This window comes from Salmo salar, chromosome 03, assembly GCF_965601325.2.
Source record: "Salmo salar chromosome 03, fSalSal1, whole genome shotgun sequence".
NCBI lineage: Eukaryota > Metazoa > Chordata > Actinopteri > Salmoniformes > Salmonidae > Salmo > Salmo salar.
The window spans coordinates 75,269,257-75,287,359 of NC_138293.1; the positions used below are offsets into that span (position 1 = coordinate 75,269,257).

The 18,103-nt window shown below is 44.1% G+C and overlaps 2 protein-coding genes and 1 long non-coding RNA gene across 4 annotated transcripts; 1 reads left to right on the forward strand and 2 right to left on the reverse strand.

The window, feature by feature from the left end:
- Positions 1 to 17: 17 nt before the first annotated feature.
- On the reverse strand, positions 18 to 2,743 carry LOC106601610 (E3 ubiquitin-protein ligase RNF113A). Its single transcript, XM_014193949.3, has 10 exons — positions 2,601 to 2,743; positions 2,318 to 2,397; positions 2,132 to 2,230; positions 1,886 to 1,993; positions 1,620 to 1,729; positions 1,404 to 1,510; positions 1,182 to 1,271; positions 978 to 1,071; positions 796 to 902; positions 18 to 192 (listed from the first exon to the last, which is right to left on the reverse strand). The coding sequence occupies exons 1-10, from the start codon at positions 2,701 to 2,703 to the stop codon at positions 125 to 127; spliced, it is 966 nt and encodes a 321-aa protein (XP_014049424.1). The 5' UTR covers positions 2,704 to 2,743; the 3' UTR covers positions 18 to 124.
- A 335-nt stretch (positions 2,744 to 3,078) lies between these two features.
- LOC123741702 (RUN domain-containing protein 3A) lies at positions 3,079 to 17,679 on the forward strand. Its single transcript, XM_045715373.2, has 11 exons — positions 3,079 to 3,362; positions 12,355 to 12,470; positions 12,782 to 12,915; positions 13,063 to 13,148; positions 13,252 to 13,341; positions 13,431 to 13,511; positions 13,642 to 13,807; positions 15,197 to 15,354; positions 15,494 to 15,613; positions 16,069 to 16,160; positions 16,468 to 17,679. The coding sequence occupies exons 1-11, from the start codon at positions 3,256 to 3,258 to the stop codon at positions 16,608 to 16,610; spliced, it is 1,293 nt and encodes a 430-aa protein (XP_045571329.2). The 5' UTR covers positions 3,079 to 3,255; the 3' UTR covers positions 16,611 to 17,679.
- On the reverse strand, positions 4,690 to 10,060 carry LOC145876452 (uncharacterized). 2 transcript variants are annotated; one of them, XR_014391547.1, is made up of 3 exons: positions 9,184 to 10,060; positions 8,330 to 8,437; positions 4,690 to 6,755 (listed from the first exon to the last, which is right to left on the reverse strand). It is a non-coding gene; the product is annotated as an uncharacterized LOC145876452 (long non-coding RNA). The 2 variants fall into 2 exon arrangements; XR_014391546.1 differs by lacking the exon at positions 8,330 to 8,437.
- Positions 17,680 to 18,103: the final 424 nt, after the last annotated feature.

Below are 18,103 nucleotides of genomic sequence, written 5' to 3' on the forward strand. Positions count from 1 at the left end.
TAATCACTCAAAAGCTATTTAAAAATCGAGTTTTATTCCGGTAGGCTTGACATTGACACAATGAAACAATAAAGAGGAGACAGACACTGATGGAATTGGACAGGTGTGTATTTACAGTAGGTTGCTAATCTTCTTCATCAGAGGGTGGCTGGTCTAGCATGGCTTGGTGTTTGGCGATCTTGGCTGCCAGCTCTGTAGAGAGAGAACACTTAGGGCTACTGCCTGGAGCTCAATAACTCCACTCTGCCTTACACAGCCTCGGGCATGAATATTCAGTGAGCTTTTTCTATTTGACTAACTGTAGGACTAGTCCTTTACCCGATGTGCATAAGCTCTTGCCTGTCTACCAAAACTCCTTGCTCCGGCCAAACGCCATGCCATTGGACACGAGTTTCTGGAGCCGAGTACCTCCCCTAAGATTTCTAGAATGGAAATACATTCTAGACTGTCTGGTCCCAAAAACCTATGGTTGGGCCAGAACACACGTGGGTAAAGCAACATTTAGAAAATGTGTCATTGGTTAGAGATTATACAATTGCTGATGATCTTGTACAACACCACTCATTTTAACTTAAATGATTGCGGTCTCAGACTGAAGTATGTAGCTAACGATAGAGCAGAGGAGGAATTCAGCTTGAGGAGTCAGGCAACATATGCTCCATAGTCAACAACAAGCTGCTTTAGTTTTGTTTTCCTAGCTCAAAGTGATGCTTTGGTGGACCATCCAAGGCCATTCCCTAATGTACATGCCATACCACTATGCTGACCATGGTAATTGAGATGCGTTATCCTCACCTTTAGCTGGGTTGAAGACGCCGTTGGTCTGGACGTTACACACATAGCAGCGCTGGGACTTGCGGTAGTGCTGAAGCGCGCAGGTCTCACAGAAGTAGTGCCGACACCTGCGGGAGACAAGACATGAGTGGTTTGATTAGCTGGAAGTTTCTCTACACACACTTAAAGGAGCATTGTCTTACTTGGTGATGACGGGGTTCTTAAAGGACTCCCGGCAGATGAAGCATTTGAAGGGCATGTCCTCCTCGTCACTGCTCACCTCGTAGTTCTCATCATCTACACACAGACCACACATTACTGAACAGCTGTATCACACACATCAACTCTCTAATCTGATGAATCTTAAATCTACACAGCCTTGTGTTTCTTCCCTGTTGTGATCTCACCGTTGGCCCCATAGCGCCCCTCGTCCAGCTCCCTCTCAATCTGCCAGCCATGTTTGTAGTCTGAGCGGTCATGGAGGAACTTGCAGCTGTCTAAGAGGGGAAAAGAAACACACAAAGGAGACTTTCAGAGACTTCCACAGATGATTAATTCAAGTTGGGAAAGGAGGACCTATGCAAAGCTCGACATTGGGGGATGCAACCTTCCAGCAAAATCCCACTTACCTCCAAAGCCACAGAAGCCAGTCTCTTTGTAGTCCTTGCAGATGTCTGGCTGGTAGTCCCACCTCACTGTGGCCCTCAGGTGCTCTGGGGCCCGGATTGGGCCCTTCCTGACAAAAGAAAAGAGAAAACATTGATGATGCAAATACATAGCAAAAACAATTAAAACTTTCCCCAAGACATTTCAACTTTACTCTGTCACATAACATGCATCCACACCTGACCATGCCAGAGGATGCATTTCCCATGGTGGAGTCTTTGGGCTTGATGTGCTTTTTGTAGTTGTTCATTCCTCTGTAGATCTTATCATCCTCTTTACCGGTCAGTTCCTGGTGAGGGAGAGGATAGAGACCCTTATTAAGCATTTGCGGACCAACGCTGTCCCAATTTACAACAAAACTGGGGGAAGAATGCAAATGATACAATACTAAGATGTAGATACACGAAGGAAACAAAGTTCCTCCAACAAGGGACAGATGTCTTGCCTCCTGGATCTTCTGACTCCTCTCAAAGATGGCCTGAGCATCATTGTCCTTTGCTGTGTCCAGCTCATAGATTGCAGTTGCTCCCATGTCATCTGGCCCCTCTGGTTTCTATACACAGCGAACGGAGGAGGACGAGATCGATAGCTTTATACGGGGCTGAGCAATAAATGGGTAGGTAGGGTATAAATACAAAACATTGTTAATAGATTAATGGGTAGAGGAGAGGTCTTTTTCAAAATAACTCACCGCTGACCGTGTGGACTTGTAAGCAACAGTGACTTTCTTTCTTTCTTTCTCCTCGTCACTTTCAGCAGATGACACCTCCTCCCTCTCTACTTTTTTTGTCTGGGGAGAAGAGAAGAATGATTTCACACTATAAAAAAATGTTTCGTATAAAGACTGATTCGTTTGTAGTCAGTCATGCGACGTTACCCTTTGAATCATAGGGTTTGCTGAACCCGTCTTTTTTTCTTTTCTGACGACGGCATTCTTGTCTTCGTCACTGTTGCTATCTGACAATGGAGGAGGCAATGAGGCAAGTATCAGTATGTGAGTGGGACTTTTCCGTGTTTACAGTACTCGGCCACTTGCAAGTTCGTTAGCTACAATAGCTAGCTCGAGGACTATTACTAATAGCCATTGTTTTCATGCACAATGCAGTCTTTTGGTTAGCTTTTGAAACAACACTGAGCTAGACTCAAACACTGTAGCTCACCTTTGTCGCTGTCACTGGCTTTTCTCTTCCGAGCGTTGCATTTTTTGGTAGACTTTTTAAATAGAAAAGTACATGTTGCCTTGGGTTCCCCTGACTCCGCCATCTTTCACTCTGTTTACAAAAACATGGTGACGACTTTAGAGCGACCTCTAGCGTAGAGGAGCCACAGTATTCCACATTGTGGCCACTTATCTACAGCACAACATATAGAATTAACTAGACTACATTTGCATTTATTTCATGCCAATTTCTAATTGTTTTATTACATATTATTTGTAGATATGTTGTGGCGCAACTAAATAATATCTTATATAGTCAGTCATCATTTTCTATAGTGTTATAAAACCGTAAAGCACATTATGATAAAATGTAGGATTATTAAACGATGAGATATTTTATGTAGGCTAATTCAACATATGTGCATTGGGTATCTTGACGCAGAGGGTATTTTAATGATATTCTCTGTCTATTCACCCTGTACAACTCGACCCTGCACAACTCCATCGTTGTGCGTCAACGAAGAGCCCACTAATTAAGCATCAGCATTTCTCTGCTTCTCGCGGAGAACTGAGGACAGCGGAATATATGGCATAGGCCTGCGGAGGGAGGGGTCTTGGTGGTGCTGGACTACCGGAAGGCTCCGTACCGCCGCTGAATGGAATCCGGCTGTGTCCGAAAAGCAATGGCTATGGGTTTGACATCGAAAAAGGCATCTTCTCGGAGCGTCGGCGTGGAGCGAAGAAATCTCATCACCGTATGCAGGTAAACACAGGGGAGCGGAGGTTTCGTGTGGTTGGCACGTCATGTTAACCACACATATTAGTGAATGCATGCATGGAAATACATGTGTAATGGCTTATGCTGCAATGTATGAAGCGTTGGAATAATTTGCGGCTGCAATAGTTAAGTGTTAGTGCCAGCTCTGTGTCCTGTGTTGTTTGTTCCCAATCATACATTCTCATAAGAAAACGAAAAGAAAAACAAAAGGCAACATATTTCACAGCTATGGGCACTGTGGTAGCCTATACATTAGGCTACTTGGGGAAATTTAAATGTATAAATGTTTTACGTTATTTTTATCTTGGTAAGTAACGGTGAGAGAGAACCAGATCGCCTTATAAATTAACAGCCACATATGCGGTTTCACCTTGGTGGACACCCCGCTGTCTCCGCCGCTATGTCGGCCTATTTGAAAGGAAAGTGGATTAAATGGGGTGTGTGAGGCCTATGTTTGAGAGGGCATTGGTCCACCAGAATTCCCCAGGTCGGTGATGTAGCAATGACGACAACCTTCTTGGAACGAGGACATTATTTACCGCTTATAGAAATGTTGCTCCAAGATAATGACATCACAGTGAAATCGGATGTTTATTATGGTCATTGAATGCTGCTGTGCTATACTCATTACCCAATGTGCCTTATCTCTGTGTCCTTATGCATCTATACTGTAAGCTTCCTCTTCACTGTGTGTTAACATGTACCATGGTGAGTCATCATGGTTTATATCCCTGTCTTCATGTCCGTTGTGTGTTAACATGTACCATGGTGAGTCATCATGGTTTATATCCCTGTCTTCATATAAGGAGATCCAGTAGGAGCAGCAACTGGATTGTTGCCTCAGAAACGTGTGGGTCTGTGGCTTGTAGCTTGTATGTTAGCGATGTGAATATATTATCGGTGGGCACCCTCATGATGAGACGTGAACCTATCAGATGAGGCATGAGTTCTCCAGTGTGTGCTGTCACTCTGAGCGGCCAGGAGACCCATTGTCTTGCCGTCAGGGACACATTTTATCTCCTGAGGGAGGCATTGTTCTACAGAGGACCAACGGGAGTGACATCACGCAAGCTCCTGGTGCTCTCACTAAATCATTTCTAGACAAAGAAATGAGCAGAAAATGAGTTACGCTCATGTGTAGTGTTGGTAGGCTTATATGGTTCATGACATTGTTACTAATCATGGATATCTTGCCATCCTTCCAATCCGACGACATCGACATTGGCCACATCCTCATGATATGACATGTTGAGTTTAGTGTTTGTTTGCTGCTTGGATAGAAGAATAAAGAGACAAATGAAAACTCCAGGAACACGATCAAGCACTTTTAATTACAGCACCTCTCTGTCAAGGGTTCTGTCTGCATTCAGTGGAACACAGTGTAATGGAACACATAGAACAGACATAGACCATGACCAGAAATTAAGAATGTTTTCAAAGACACAGACTTCAGACTCCAAGGATTAGTGAGAGAACAAAGAGACATTTGTTGCAGTTCGGTCATTTTTCAGACGCTGACCGTGCCAAGAACATTTAATCCAAGACATTTAAAGACACAGGCACAGGACACAAAACAAAACAAAAAATGTTCACAACAGTTTTTCATCAGTAATGCTAATCATACAGTTTTCCCCACTGGGAAAGACATGAATTACTTTTCAATGAGAGCTATGAATTAAGTTTAATGCAAGGGTAATACATGTATTCCCCAGGCTTTGAATATCTGAAAGCATCTGTGTCGATGTCAAGTCTACCTTTTGTATTGTGCAGTCTAAGATGGGCTGTAAGTCATAGAGGCCTCTTTTCCTGCCCGACAGAAGTGTACCACTTCCATGTGTCAGCCAATGACAGCCCTTGTCCCAGGTGGTGTTCAAGTTGACAGAGGTTGTGAATGTTTGTGACCTCAGGACCTCTGGCTGTGCATAGAGTCAGGCTGATGTTGTGTGTGTCTCATTGTATAGGCAGGGCTACCAGCAGAGCAGAGCAGGGCAGCCTTGGGGCAAAGAAGAGAGGGTGGATCTGTGCTCCAGACTAATGCCAAGAGTAACGGAGGGAGTCATGAAAAAGGTTTGACTGATATGGACACAGTTATCTTCAGATCATTAGCCATCCCTCCCAACGAAGCCCAAATTAGTGTTCAGTTAGCACACCAGCCCAAGCATGATCCTTCTTCTAACACTAATGCACGTGTATATATTCAATTTGAATACAAAACATTTCCTCCACTATCACAACATACACATTTACCAGACATCGACACACATAGATTAACATGTTTGGACTTCCTATTTTTCATTTTTTGGAAGTAAATCCTTGTCTTGAGGCCTATTTGTGAATGCTCTATTATCATACAAAGTTGTTCTTGATTACTGAATTTGAATCCGTTTACTGTGTCATTGACCCTTGGTGAAATGCTGGACCCAGAGCTTCATCCCCATGTCAATTTGTCATCAGGGATCATAATGGATTTTCCCAAACTGGCATCACACTCCCATTCAAAGCTCTTCCTCCAAGTCATTAACATGGTTGTTTTAGTGCTATACTGATATAGTAGGGCTCAGTAATACTAGTAGACCTACTCTGTGATGGCACATCTCATGGGTTGGCCCTGTTTTCGACACCAAAGCCAAGATATAGTGACTTCTAAAATGCAGTGATCTGATGTGTCAAAGTGACCTCCCCATTACATCATGTTTCATCGACTGAACTTATTTTGATGACAGAGATTTCCATGCACAGCAAAAGACAGTACAGTGACGGAAATCTGGAAATACTCTCAACATCACAGGGAACTATTGTTTCTTCCCTGGGTCAAAGGTCTTAGGTCAATAGTTAAGTCAGCAGAGGTCATAGATATACAGTATGGTCCAGCTGGTAGTCTCCAAGTGGAAAAGTCTCATGTATTCATGTACTAATTTGATGTGTGTTTGAAAATGACTGAAGAAATCTCAGTTGGAACTTGGCACCATGAACTTTTCAAGTCCTGAGAAAAAAATTACTTTTAAAGGAGATACCACTCATGCCTTAAGCTGGCTTTCATTTATAAGTATTTACCATGGCCAGAATAATAATAAAATGTCAAGAATAAAATACAAGTCTTACATAACAGTATAGCTGTTGCAATGGGCTACATATGTTTTTAAAACATGGCGGGACCAGAGTGTCATCTGTACTTGGTTCATCTGAGAGAAACAGACTGTACCAATAGCTGCTATTTTACCTTATTGAAAAGAGGCCAAACCAGGAGAAACAGCTATCACTAGGGAATGTTGTTACAGGCCAGTTGATATATTACTTTGTTGTTGCATATTCTGGCCTAAGAGCTCTCATGACGAGGTCCATGACTGGATGAACACTGTTGGTGCCAACACGTTGAACCTAAGAAAACAACATAAATAAGATGGTTAAAGATTTGGAGGTATCAACCCTATTTCATCCTTGCTCCCTGTAAATAAAAGTGGATGAGATGAGAAGGAAGAGCAAGTCGTCTTTTGTCTGTTGAAGCCTTCAATTGTTTTGGGTGTGGCTGGGGAGAATGTGTCATTACTGTCTCTGTTGTAATATCCTGAGGAGGACTTATAAAGTGGAACCAGCTGCACAATGATTGTAAAGTACTTTGAAACTTGAATGTGGGTTCTGTGAGGGACTGTACAGCATGGTTCTTCACTCTGAGTGTGTCCTTTCTTGTGTTAAACAATGGCAAAGCACCACAAATGGTCCCACTCTTCACCTCTCTCTCTCTCTCTCTCTCTCTCTCTCTCTCTCTCTCTCTCTCTCTCTCTCCCTCTCTCTCCCTACCCCTCAGCCTCTCTCTCTCTCTCAGCCTCTCTCTCTGCCCCTCTCTCTCTCTCTCTCTCTCTCCCCCTCAGCCTCTCTCTCTCTCTCTCTCCTCTCTCTCTCTCTCTCTCTCTCTCTCCCTGTCTCTCTCTCTCTCTCTCTCTCTCTCTCTCTCCCTGTCTCTCTCTCTCTCTCTCTCTCCCTCTCTCTCTCTGTCTCTCTCTCCCTCAGTCTCTCTCTCTCTCTCCCTCAGTCTCTCTCGCTCTCCCTCAGTCTCTCTCTCTCTCTCTCTCTCTCTCTCTCCCTCCCTCCCTCAGTCTCTCTCTCTCGCTCTCCCTCAGTCTCTCTCTCTCTCTCTCTCTCTCTCCCTCAGCCTCTCTTTCCCTCAGTCTCTCTCTCTACCTCTCTCTCAGCCTCAGGGTTCCACTGCTCTACTTTTGTCCTCACAAAAACCCTTCTCATCCACTCAGAAGTGGCTGTCCCATTGTTCATTGTGCACATTAAAGCAGCACTTGGAGCCAGCCATCCTAGAATAACAAATTATGATCGTAATATTGGTGTTCTTTTCAGCCTAATTATCCTCTTGTTTCCCTCTTGTTTTCACATATTTCTAGCATATTATTGCACAGATGACCTCTGCCTTACTAAACATAAGCAAGGTTCATTGGCATTGCAATGTGAACGTTACCAGCAGGACCAACCACTTCACATTACAGTATATATACACTATTATACAAGTTCAGATGTCACTTGAACCTTTCCCCACCTTCCTCCTCTCCTATTACCATATCTACTGTCTCTGTGACATACTATATCCTTCATATCACATCCCCTCATCATGTTCATTATTATGAATTATGCCTTCAGTTCTTCCCAGCCCAGCACCTCTATTTTTCTACTTTTTCTACTCCTCCAAATGCACATACACTGGCCATGAGACACCCTGCCTGGCTCCTCATTCCCTTCACATTCACACACCCTTCCATCTATCGATATTGCTTGATGTGACACATTATTTTGGTCATAACGTTTGTAGTCTCTCCGTCAGAGCAAATAAGTCAACTAATACTATCTCCTCCCATGATATTGCATGGCGCATAGACACAGGGCTTGCATCTCCTCCCCTGGCTGAACTCATCTCCCCTATGGGAGGGATCCTCCAGGTGCACACACACCCAGTAGAGAATCTGAAACACAGCATCACACCAACAGTGTTCACTTCACATGGCCGTGGCCAGGGAGGAATCCTCCAGTGTCAGCTGATCCTGCTGGTTAGGCCAAGACTGGAGAGGGAGAGAGGAGAGGAGAGGGAGGAGGAGAGGGAGAGAGTTAGTCAGACAAAGTGGGGAAGAGATAAAATTGTGATTGAGAGCTCTCAATCCTAATCTTCTGAGATTATTTTGGACAAATTAGAGAACCCTGATCCTAAATTGTATTGTAAATGAAGCACAACTGAACGTAAGTACAGTAGGAAAGGTAGCAAAAAGAACAAGAGGACGTTTGAAGAGAGCTGAGAGTGGGTTTGGCTGAGATCCAAGAGGAGTGAGAGGGGGCACAAAAGATGTTTGTTTTAAGGCCGGGCAGTTGTTTTTCAGTGTCAAATCGTACCAAGTGTATTTACTGTGGCACTCAATCCATTATCATTTAAGGCATATCAGTTATTACCGCTCTAAATCCCCTTCACATCCAGAGACATTATCAATTTGTAATCATTCAACCACAATATTAGATTCTGATGTTGTAATCACATAAACTGATTTTTACTGATAATCAGAGATGACCATCTTGCTAACTACTGATTTCCTTGACATATCAGGGCTGCAGAAATACCTAAAGTGCCTAATTGTCATAGAATATTGCAACAATGTAGCAGGCAAAATGTTCTCAAAGTTTTGTTCTAGGCAACTGAATAGGGTGTCCAACAGTAACATGTACAACAGACATTGACTTCTGCACAACCCATAACTCAAAGACTCACCTGGAATCATGGGTAGAGTAGAACACATCTAAGAATTCTAAAACCACTGACCTGTTTCCTTGATAAAATCCTGTTTGATCGAAAAAGTAAAATGGTCCAAAGCAAAATAATCCAGTGTTTTAGAAGTCAGTTTAGATATAGCCTGTGTAGACGTTGCGGTGATGTCCTTAGGTCCCCTGTGATGGTGTTGTTGTATGTTGTCTTTAAGTTTTGTTGAATTAGCCACCAGTCCCTCCACCCAATGATGTCCACTCTCATCTAGAGGGTCTTGCGTTTGGCGAAAAAGGCTTTTCGAAACGAGGTGGTGGTGGTGCCCCTGCTGAAGGAGGCATTGCCCATAGTGAGCTTGGTCTTGGCACTGGCGATGGTGGAGGCGCCCAGAGAAGTGGTCTTCTTGCCCCTGGTGATAGACGAGTTGCCCACGGTGAGCTTGGTCTTGCCCCTCTTGATAGTGGTGTTTCCCAGGGAGAGGGCCGTCTTCCCCTCGGTGATGCTGGTGTTGCCCATTGAGAAGAAGGTTGAATTCCTGACCCTGCTGAGGTGGTGGATTTTGGGGTTCACTCGGCGCGACACATCGCACGCTCATGCAGTACACCCCGCTCAGTAAAGCTTGGGTGTGATAGTAACAGTAACGAGAGTCCAGAGTAGACCAGAATGCTAAGCGTGGATAGTGCTACCCCCGTGTCACATAATGCCTTCGTTGAGCTTATAGACGTGGGCTCTGGAAGGCCACATACCACCCATGTGTCCCTGTGAATGGACAGAGGCAGCCGTAGGTGGCTGTAGCCTATCTGAGGGCTTGGTACAGTGGAACGATTGTCCCATCACCACCACGACACGGCTGAAGGAGACATTGTTGCCCAGAGGACAATATGTGGTGACATCACTTGATCCTGCGGCATTGTTGCCTATATCCCCTGATTGTAAATCCTTGGTTCTGTGTGAAGCTGTATGGAACATGTGCATCATGAAACATATAATGTGAGACATTATTATATGGGCAAGGATGTTGACGTAAGTTCATGTTTTCCATCAATGGCCTATGTCCGCTCTTCTCAAATGTGCAATGTGCATCTTGGCTTCGGTCTCCAATATGGGTGTGGCTCTTAGGATTTTTCCAAGTGTCTGTCTCCGTAAAATTGTTTATTCCATTTAGAGATGATCAGATAATCTTATATTGCATTTGTCTATGGTCCTTTAGTATGAAAATAATTCATTATTCCACTTCAGGACAGTACATATCATTTGTTTCCTACTACTTGTATGTTATATAATAAGTCAAATTTGCAAACAAACAAAATTAAGCCAAGCAGTGTTGAAGCAGTTATTTTATAAGCATTAGGTTACATCAATCAATCAATCAGTTATGACAGACACATTTCCTAGTTTAAGACTGTCTTTATAAAACTGAACATAGCATAGTTATTGTAATCTGTTCAACCTTGAAACAGACCAATTTAATCAGCATGCAATTGTTGTTTTATAACAAATGGGGACATTTAAACTGTATTTTTGATTCAGAGAATTACCGTTGAGGTTCTCTGTTGAACAGCACACTGATGACACATGCTCTGTCCAGTGTCTCCACATACACCACACACAGCTGTGTCCTCCTGCCTCCCTGCCAACACACCACCAACCTCATCTCCTCTGTCACACATCTGAATATCTCATTTCAAGCCTGTTAGATCCGTAACACATCCTAACAATAGTCTCATCATGTGGGATTCATTTTGAAAGACATGCTAAATGTTTTTCTTTGAAAACATGAACGCTTCATTGACACTCGAGCTGCAGAATGCTGCACATTGATCAGACACATGGAATAACTGATTACAGATGGACATGATTTAAGCTACTACTGACCTGCTAAAACTGACCAGATAAAAGTCCCTCTGTTTTGAGTGTAACCGTATACAATAATCACAGATGGAAATCCCAGTAGATGTTCCGTGTAGTTTGTCTGCCCCTAGTGAGGCTGGATTTGACCACAGACACAGACTTCTCTCCATGGGTGAAGGTCAGAGTGGTCAGAGAGCTGGTGGTCTGGTCTCGTGTCACGGAGGTCTTTCCCATGGTCACAGTGATCTTTCCCAGGGTAACGGTGGTTCTGCTCCACGAGACAGATGACTTGCCCCAGGAGATGGCGTACTTAGTCTTCAGAATCAAGATCCTGCCCTTAGTGAAGCTAGTCTTGCTGGACAGGAAGGTGACTTTCCACTCCTCCTCTTCAGTCAAGTCTTTTTTTGATGTCCTGGTTGCTTTGGGAGTCTTGGCCCTGGCGTCTGAGCTCCTGTCCATTTATTCTAGGTGGTCCTGCGCTTTGGCATCAGAGCCTTCCGGAAGGAGGTGGTGGTGGTTCCCCTGGTGAAACTAGCTCGGCCAAGAGCTACTGTGGTCTTCTCCCTACTGATGGTGGAGTCCCCCATGGAGGTGGTGGTCACTCCTCTGGAGACGGAGGTGTTGCCCATCGCGACCGTGGTCTTGCCCCTGGCTATGGAAGTTTTGCCCACTGCCAGGGCAGTCTTGCCCTCGGTGATGCTAGTGTTTCCCATGGAACAAGAGGCAGTCAGCCCTAGTCTGTGCCTGGACTCTCAGCTTACACTCAGCAGGCACAGCATAGCCTCTAGCGCTTAGCTCTCAGTGGGATGTGCAGTGAAATCTTGAGGTCATCAACCAAACGAAATCAGTGGCTACAGCTGTCCTAAATAGATCAGACCACCGTGTATAGAGAGGGTGGGGGGGGGGGTCGTATTTGGTCATACTCTGATGTCGGCTGGTTCCTTACAGGGATCAGACCAAGGGACGGACAGGACCTGGGAGCCCATACTGAACAAAGGCTGCCACGCCGACAACCGTGTCATCTGCCATTGGTTGAGACAAGGGGGTTAATTGTGTTGTTGTCACGGACACTTTGCGGAGCATCTGAAGGGGGACATTGTGTTGCACACAAGACAATTGGGGGTGACCTCAGATGCATTCGATGGCATTGCTCCCAAAGAACTCCTCTCAGCTATTGTTTAGCACAAGTCAAGTACAGTAGTACATTTGTCTCTGCCTGTCTGCTTCTATTGTTGTTTTTTACATGATTTCTTTACTTTCAACATACTGTACCTCTTTGCTACTTGCATTTTTATTGCATATATAATAGTTTCGCAAATACGTACGTAGTTATCTTCTATGTTTCTCATTCCTCTGTCTCTCTCTTCTATTCTCTTTTAGATTCTCGGTGAAGACACTCCTGGAAAAGTACACAGCCGAGCCCATCGATGACTCATCCGAGGAGTTTGTCAACTTCGCTGCAATCTTGGAACACATCCTCAGCCACCGCTTCAAAGGTAACATGGCAGGTACAGGACATGGAAGTGTCCATCAGTCTCTCGGTCTTCTAATTCAGGATACGGAAGCCTCAAGGCTTACCCTAGTTTCAAATGTTACTATTTACCTATTTACATAATATGTATAATGTCACACATATAATAGGCAAATGTAATGATTTTTACATGAGCTCATGGCATGCCCATCTGTTTTGACTGAGTTAAAGTGCTGGATGCAAAGCCAATCTGCTGTGGTGCGTTGAGCGACAGGGACACTGTGTGGGCTGTTGTAGGAGATGGGAGTCATTGTCAGTGTTTTATCTTTGGACCAGGTCCAGGAAGCTGGTTCATCTCAGATGGACAGCGAAGTTTCTGGGACTACATCCGGCTGGCATGCAGCAAGGTGCAGAACAACTGCATCGCCAGCATCGAAAACATTGAGAACATCAGCACCTCACGAGCCAAGGCAAGGACGGGGATCATCTGTGTGTGTGTGTGTGTGTCACCAGAGCTTCAGAGTAAAAAATCCCTTAGCTGGCACTCCGCTCTCGTTCCCACTGACCCCCCCTTTCTCTCTCTTTTTCTCTTTCTCTCCTTCCATTGTTTCCTGCAGGGTCGGGCATGGATCCGTGTGGCGCTGATGGAGAAGCGTCTGTCAGAGTATGTGGCCACGGCCCTGAGGGACACACGGACAACCAGGTCAGATATACCACATAATAGTATCCCATCTAGCCTATTAACTACCAAGCTACCTTAGAAACAACATGCAAAACATAACTAATCATAAGGCTTTGCACTGCAGGAGGTTCTATGATGACGGAGCCATCATACTGAGAGAGGAGGCCACTGTTCTGACAGGCATGCTCATTGGCCTCAGTACCATAGACTTCAGGTGAGGCAGCATTACTCAGGCCTGCAGAATCATAGCATTATTATTTGTTACATTGTTATCTTAAAGTTCACAATTCTTTCTCTGTCCAGTTTTTGCTTGAAGGGGGAGGTGCTGGATGGGAAGTCCCCTGCAGTGATTGACTTCACACCTTACCTGAAGTTCACTCAGAGGTGAGACAACCACATGCCCACTTCGTGAATATATGTCATACTAGTCAGTAGCTTAGTCATAGCTATACAAATGACTATAAGCAGTGTGTAAAAGTGTGTAACTCCCTTGCTATATGTCCCCTGCTTACAGCTATGACTACCTGAGTGATGAGGATGACCGGTGCAGTGTGGACAGCAGTGCCAGTGACGAAAGTGTCCCAGAACACCCCTACATCCCCCTGGTCACCGACGAGGAGAGCTGGAGGAACAAGTGTCGCAAGATGGAACAGAGGTTTAAGATCGTGTACGCCCAGAAGGTGACCTTTTGACCTCCTGATAACCTTACATTCCTAAAGACATGGGGCATAGAATCTCTTCCAGCTTTTTAGGTCTCTCCGGAGATGTTCCATCGGGTTCAAGTCCAGGCTCTGGCTGGGCCACTCAAGGACATTTGAAGACTTGTCCCCAAAGCCACTCCTGCGTAGTCTTGGCTGTGTGCTTAGGGTCATTGTCCTGTTGGAAGGTGAACCTTCACCCCAGTCTGAGGTCCTGAGCGCTCTGTAGCAGGTTTTCATCAAGGATCTCTCTGTACTTTGCTCCGTTCATCTTTCCCTCAATCCTGACCAGTCTCCCTGTCCCTGCCTTTGAAAAACATACCCACAACAGGATGCTGCCACCACCATGCTTCACCGTAGGGATGGTGCCAGGTTCCCTCCAGACGTAACGCTTGGCATTCAGGCCAAAGAGTTCAATCTTGATTTCATCAGACCAGATCATCTTGTTTCTCATGGCCTGAGAGTCTTTAGGTGACTTTCGGCAAATTCCAAGTGGACTTTCATGTGCCTTTTACTGAGGAGTGGCTTCCATCTGGCCACTCTACCATAAAGGCCTGATTGGTAAAGTGCTGCAGAGATGGTTGTCCTTCTGTAAGGTTCTCCTATCTTCACTGAGGAACTCTAGAGCTCTGTCAGAGTGACCATCGGGTTCTTGGTCACCTCCATAACCAAGGCCCTTCTCCCTCGATTGCTCAGTTTGATCGGGCAGGCAGCTCAGGGAAGAGTCTTGGTGGTTCTAAACTTCTTCAATTTAAGAATGATGGAAGCCACTGTGTTTTTGGGGGCCTTTAATGCTGCAGACATTTTTTGGTAGTCTTCCCCAGATCTGTGCCTCGACACAGTCCTGTCTCTGAGCTCTACGGACAATTCCTTCGACCTCATGGCTTGGTTTTTGCTCTGCACTGTCAACTGTGGTACCTTATGTAGACAGGTGTGAGCCTTTCCAAATCATGTCCAATCAATTGAATTTACGACAGGTGGAAACCAATCAAGTTGTAGAAACATCTAAAGGATGATCAATGGAAACAATATGCATCTGAGCTCAATTTCGAGTTTCATAGTAAAGGGTCTGAATATTTATGTAAATAACGTATTTCAGTTTTTAAGATTGCCTACATTTTCAAAAAATTGTCATTATCGTGTATTGTGTGTAGATTGATGAATTTATTTGATTTTAACCATTTTAGAATAAGGCTGTAACAAAATGTGGAAAAAGTCAAGGGGTCTGAATACTTTCCTAAGGCACTGTATATAGAGTAAAAACTTTATGTACTTTTGGGATATGCAGAACACAGTCTATCTGTATGCACTCCAGTCCTATCTTCTAACTGTGTGTCTGCGTCTGGGTCGGTGCCTGTGTCTGGGATGCAGGGCTACCTGGAGGAGCTGGTGCGTCTGCGGGAGTCCCAGCTGAAGAATGTGGAGACGGAGAACAAGAAGCTGAGTGCCAGGCTAGAGGAGCTCAGAGTCCAGAGCCTGCAGGAGAAGAAGGAGCTGGAGTCCATCGTACTGGAGCTGCAGGCACAACTGTGAGAGCAGTATACAAATGCACACACACTGGTATACATTGACGGGGACACATACAAACATCATAAACAGACACACACAAATGCAGTACATAACATATCAGATGATTTTAAGAGTTAATCACAAGCGTGTTCCTTCCAGCACTGCCCTCATCCCCTGTGATTCCTCCCACCTGACTAAGGATCTGTCCATCCCTCTGGTCAACCAGTGGTCCTCCATACGAGGCTACAACAACCAGGGGGACGTCAAGCTCTTCCGCAGGTATATCTACTGTATGAGTGTGTGTATATGTGCATGTGTGTGATTTTTGTGCTACTGTACATTTAAAGCTGCAATATGTAACTTTTTGGGCGACCCAACCAAATTCACATAGAAATGTGTGATATAGACATGTCATTCTCATTGAAAGGAACTATAAGAAGTGTATATCTGTTCTATGTGTGGTATTTCTATGCTTCTCGTTCTTAAGTTTCATTTTGCATTCTTTTACTTTCGGTTTTGTACAGCATCTTCAAACAGCTGGTTTTGGTTATGGAAAATATATTTCACAGCGGTTTAGATGGTACGATGATGGAACGCAACACTATACTTACTTGCTTTGTCACATAAACTAAAATTAGGCAAACTATTATAATTTTAGCAAACAGGAAATGTCAAAGCGATTTCCACACAGATGTTATTGTAACAGTATTTCATGATGTCACTCATCCTTTCAGGAGAAGCTTCCACAGTTTGGAGCAGCTCTCAGCTGACGTCAGTCTGAACTCTGATTCCCAGAAGACAGATGGGCAACAGAACGGAGATACAGGTTGGTGCTCGACAGATAAATGTACATTATACAAACACATTTGTAGATGCACAGCAATGTATACTGATTCTGCAGAAATATGTGAACCGAGTCACCCACTGTCATACATGCACCAACACAAAACCACACAGAAACAGAAACCCACTTAGAAGAATGCATCCACATGTCCTCACAAACACACACATACAAAGGCATGTTTGAACAGTGTCTATGGTGTATTTTGTGTGGGTGTTTAAGTTATGCTGATAGCCAAAGTGTGCTTTAGGGACAGAGTTTTATTGTGTTTTGTCTTTTCTCTCCTCTGTAGGAAAAGACTACACCCCTTCTATGATAGGTCTCTGTGGCTCTCTGGCCTCTCTCCCCAGCTGCAAGTCCATGTCCAGCCTCAAGTCCAGTGAGTGTCTGGTCAACATCAGCATGGAACCCAGCCCTGCACTCTCCCCCAGCTAGGGGGCGCCATGCCAACAGAGCTCTGTCTGCCCAGCGCAAAGCCAACAACCAACCAACCCCACCCGCCTGCCTCAACCTGGAGACACTCAATAGATCATGAACATCTACCTACCTACTGTCACTATTAACACAGTTACCAACAAAACCCTTTTTCAACCAAACCCTTCTCCAACCAACTCCACTCAACCCACTGCTTCATGTCTGCAAAGATTAGAGGGGGAAAAGCTCTTCAATATTTCTGGATTTTTGTGTGGAATAAATTAAAGTTGTAATGAAACTAAAAGGATCCTAGTTCTTCTGTGCCCCTCCTCACCCACACCCTCGCTCATATCCTCACACTGTCCATCCTGCTCTTTCACTGTGTGTGTGTCAATTCCTATGTCAAAATGTTGGCCTGTATTTAATGCCTTTTGGACACATCTAACTAGCGCAATTCAAAGCTACAAAACTATCCAAAAGCATGTATTTATTTATCTATTTAAATTCTCCTCTCCTCTAGATCTCCTTATCCAACTCTTTCTCTGCACCTGACACATCTGGTCATTGTAGTGTCTGTGTGTCCCAGCCCTGCCTCAGCCTATACAATCCTCCTGCCTGCCTGTCAAAATGACAGACAAACTGGAATGACGCACCTGTGATTAAGTCAGAACACTTGGAGGAGAAGGCTGAACTGAATTCCAACAACAACATCAGCTATTCTTAGGTGTTTGTGAGTGGATGCAGGTTGAGTGTTGCTAACATAGTGGCTAGATGTGTATTTGATGCATGTGGCTGAATGATATTGGCATTGTTCCTCTATTTATACTGGGTTTTGGATGGCCTGAATCTCCAAATCATTGACCTGCTTAAGTAATCAGATATTACTGTTTCAGTATGTGTTCATGTGTGCAACAATTGGTTACATCTGTCTATCAACAGTTTTGTTGTCACTTTGCTTTTAATATTTTGTTGATGAATCTGATTTTATAAATCAAGTGTTCTGTTATTTTTACACGTGCATATTTGGTTATTTTTGTTCAATGACCTATGCTATTAGTTGCAATAAACTGCCTTATTTTTGTTATGTCAATCCCTTTTCAGTGAGTATTTTTTTCTCTGCAAGGTGTGTAAACTTTAAGGTATGTTTACCCTCAACTACTCCACTGGTTTCAACAGTATACATCTGTAAGACTCATGTTGATTTTCTACTAACAAAAGGATTCCATTTAAGCAGCCCTTGATTAGTTGAGACAAGTGTGTTAGTAAGCTATTGGGCCAAGAAAAAAGTAATTGATTTCTGTACATTGTGCTGCAAACCTGCAGGACCATCGCCCAGATTTTGCCTATCGGATATGATTAAATGCACAGAAATAGAATAAATACAATGGACAAATCATTGTCTTGAATGTGGATACCTTTCTATTCAATATATTTCTATGCATTTAACCCTGTACGAAAGGTGAAATCCAAATGGATAATTTTTGATTAACTGGGCCCAGGATTGAATGTGTCCA

Excerpts from the sequence above, each read along its gene's own strand:
- LOC106601610 (XM_014193949.3), bottom strand. The coding sequence starts at position 2,703 with ATGGCGGAGTCAGGGGAACCCAAGGCAACATGTACTTTTCTATTTAAA. Across the intron at positions 1,511-1,619 it reads GCATCCTCTGGCATGGTCAG|GAAGGGCCCAATCCGGGCCC; the intron begins GTGTGGATGCAT and ends TTCTTTTGTCAG. Across the intron at positions 1,072-1,181 it reads GGGGCGCTATGGGGCCAACG|ATGATGAGAACTACGAGGTG; the intron begins GTGAGATCACAA and ends GTCTGTGTGTAG.
- LOC123741702 (XM_045715373.2), top strand. The coding sequence starts at position 3,256 with ATGGAATCCGGCTGTGTCCGAAAAGCAATGGCTATGGGTTTGACATCG. Across the intron at positions 13,808-15,196 it reads AGATCGTGTACGCCCAGAAG|GGCTACCTGGAGGAGCTGGT; the intron begins GTGACCTTTTGA and ends TCTGGGATGCAG. Across the intron at positions 15,355-15,493 it reads CTGGAGCTGCAGGCACAACT|CACTGCCCTCATCCCCTGTG; the intron begins GTGAGAGCAGTA and ends TGTTCCTTCCAG.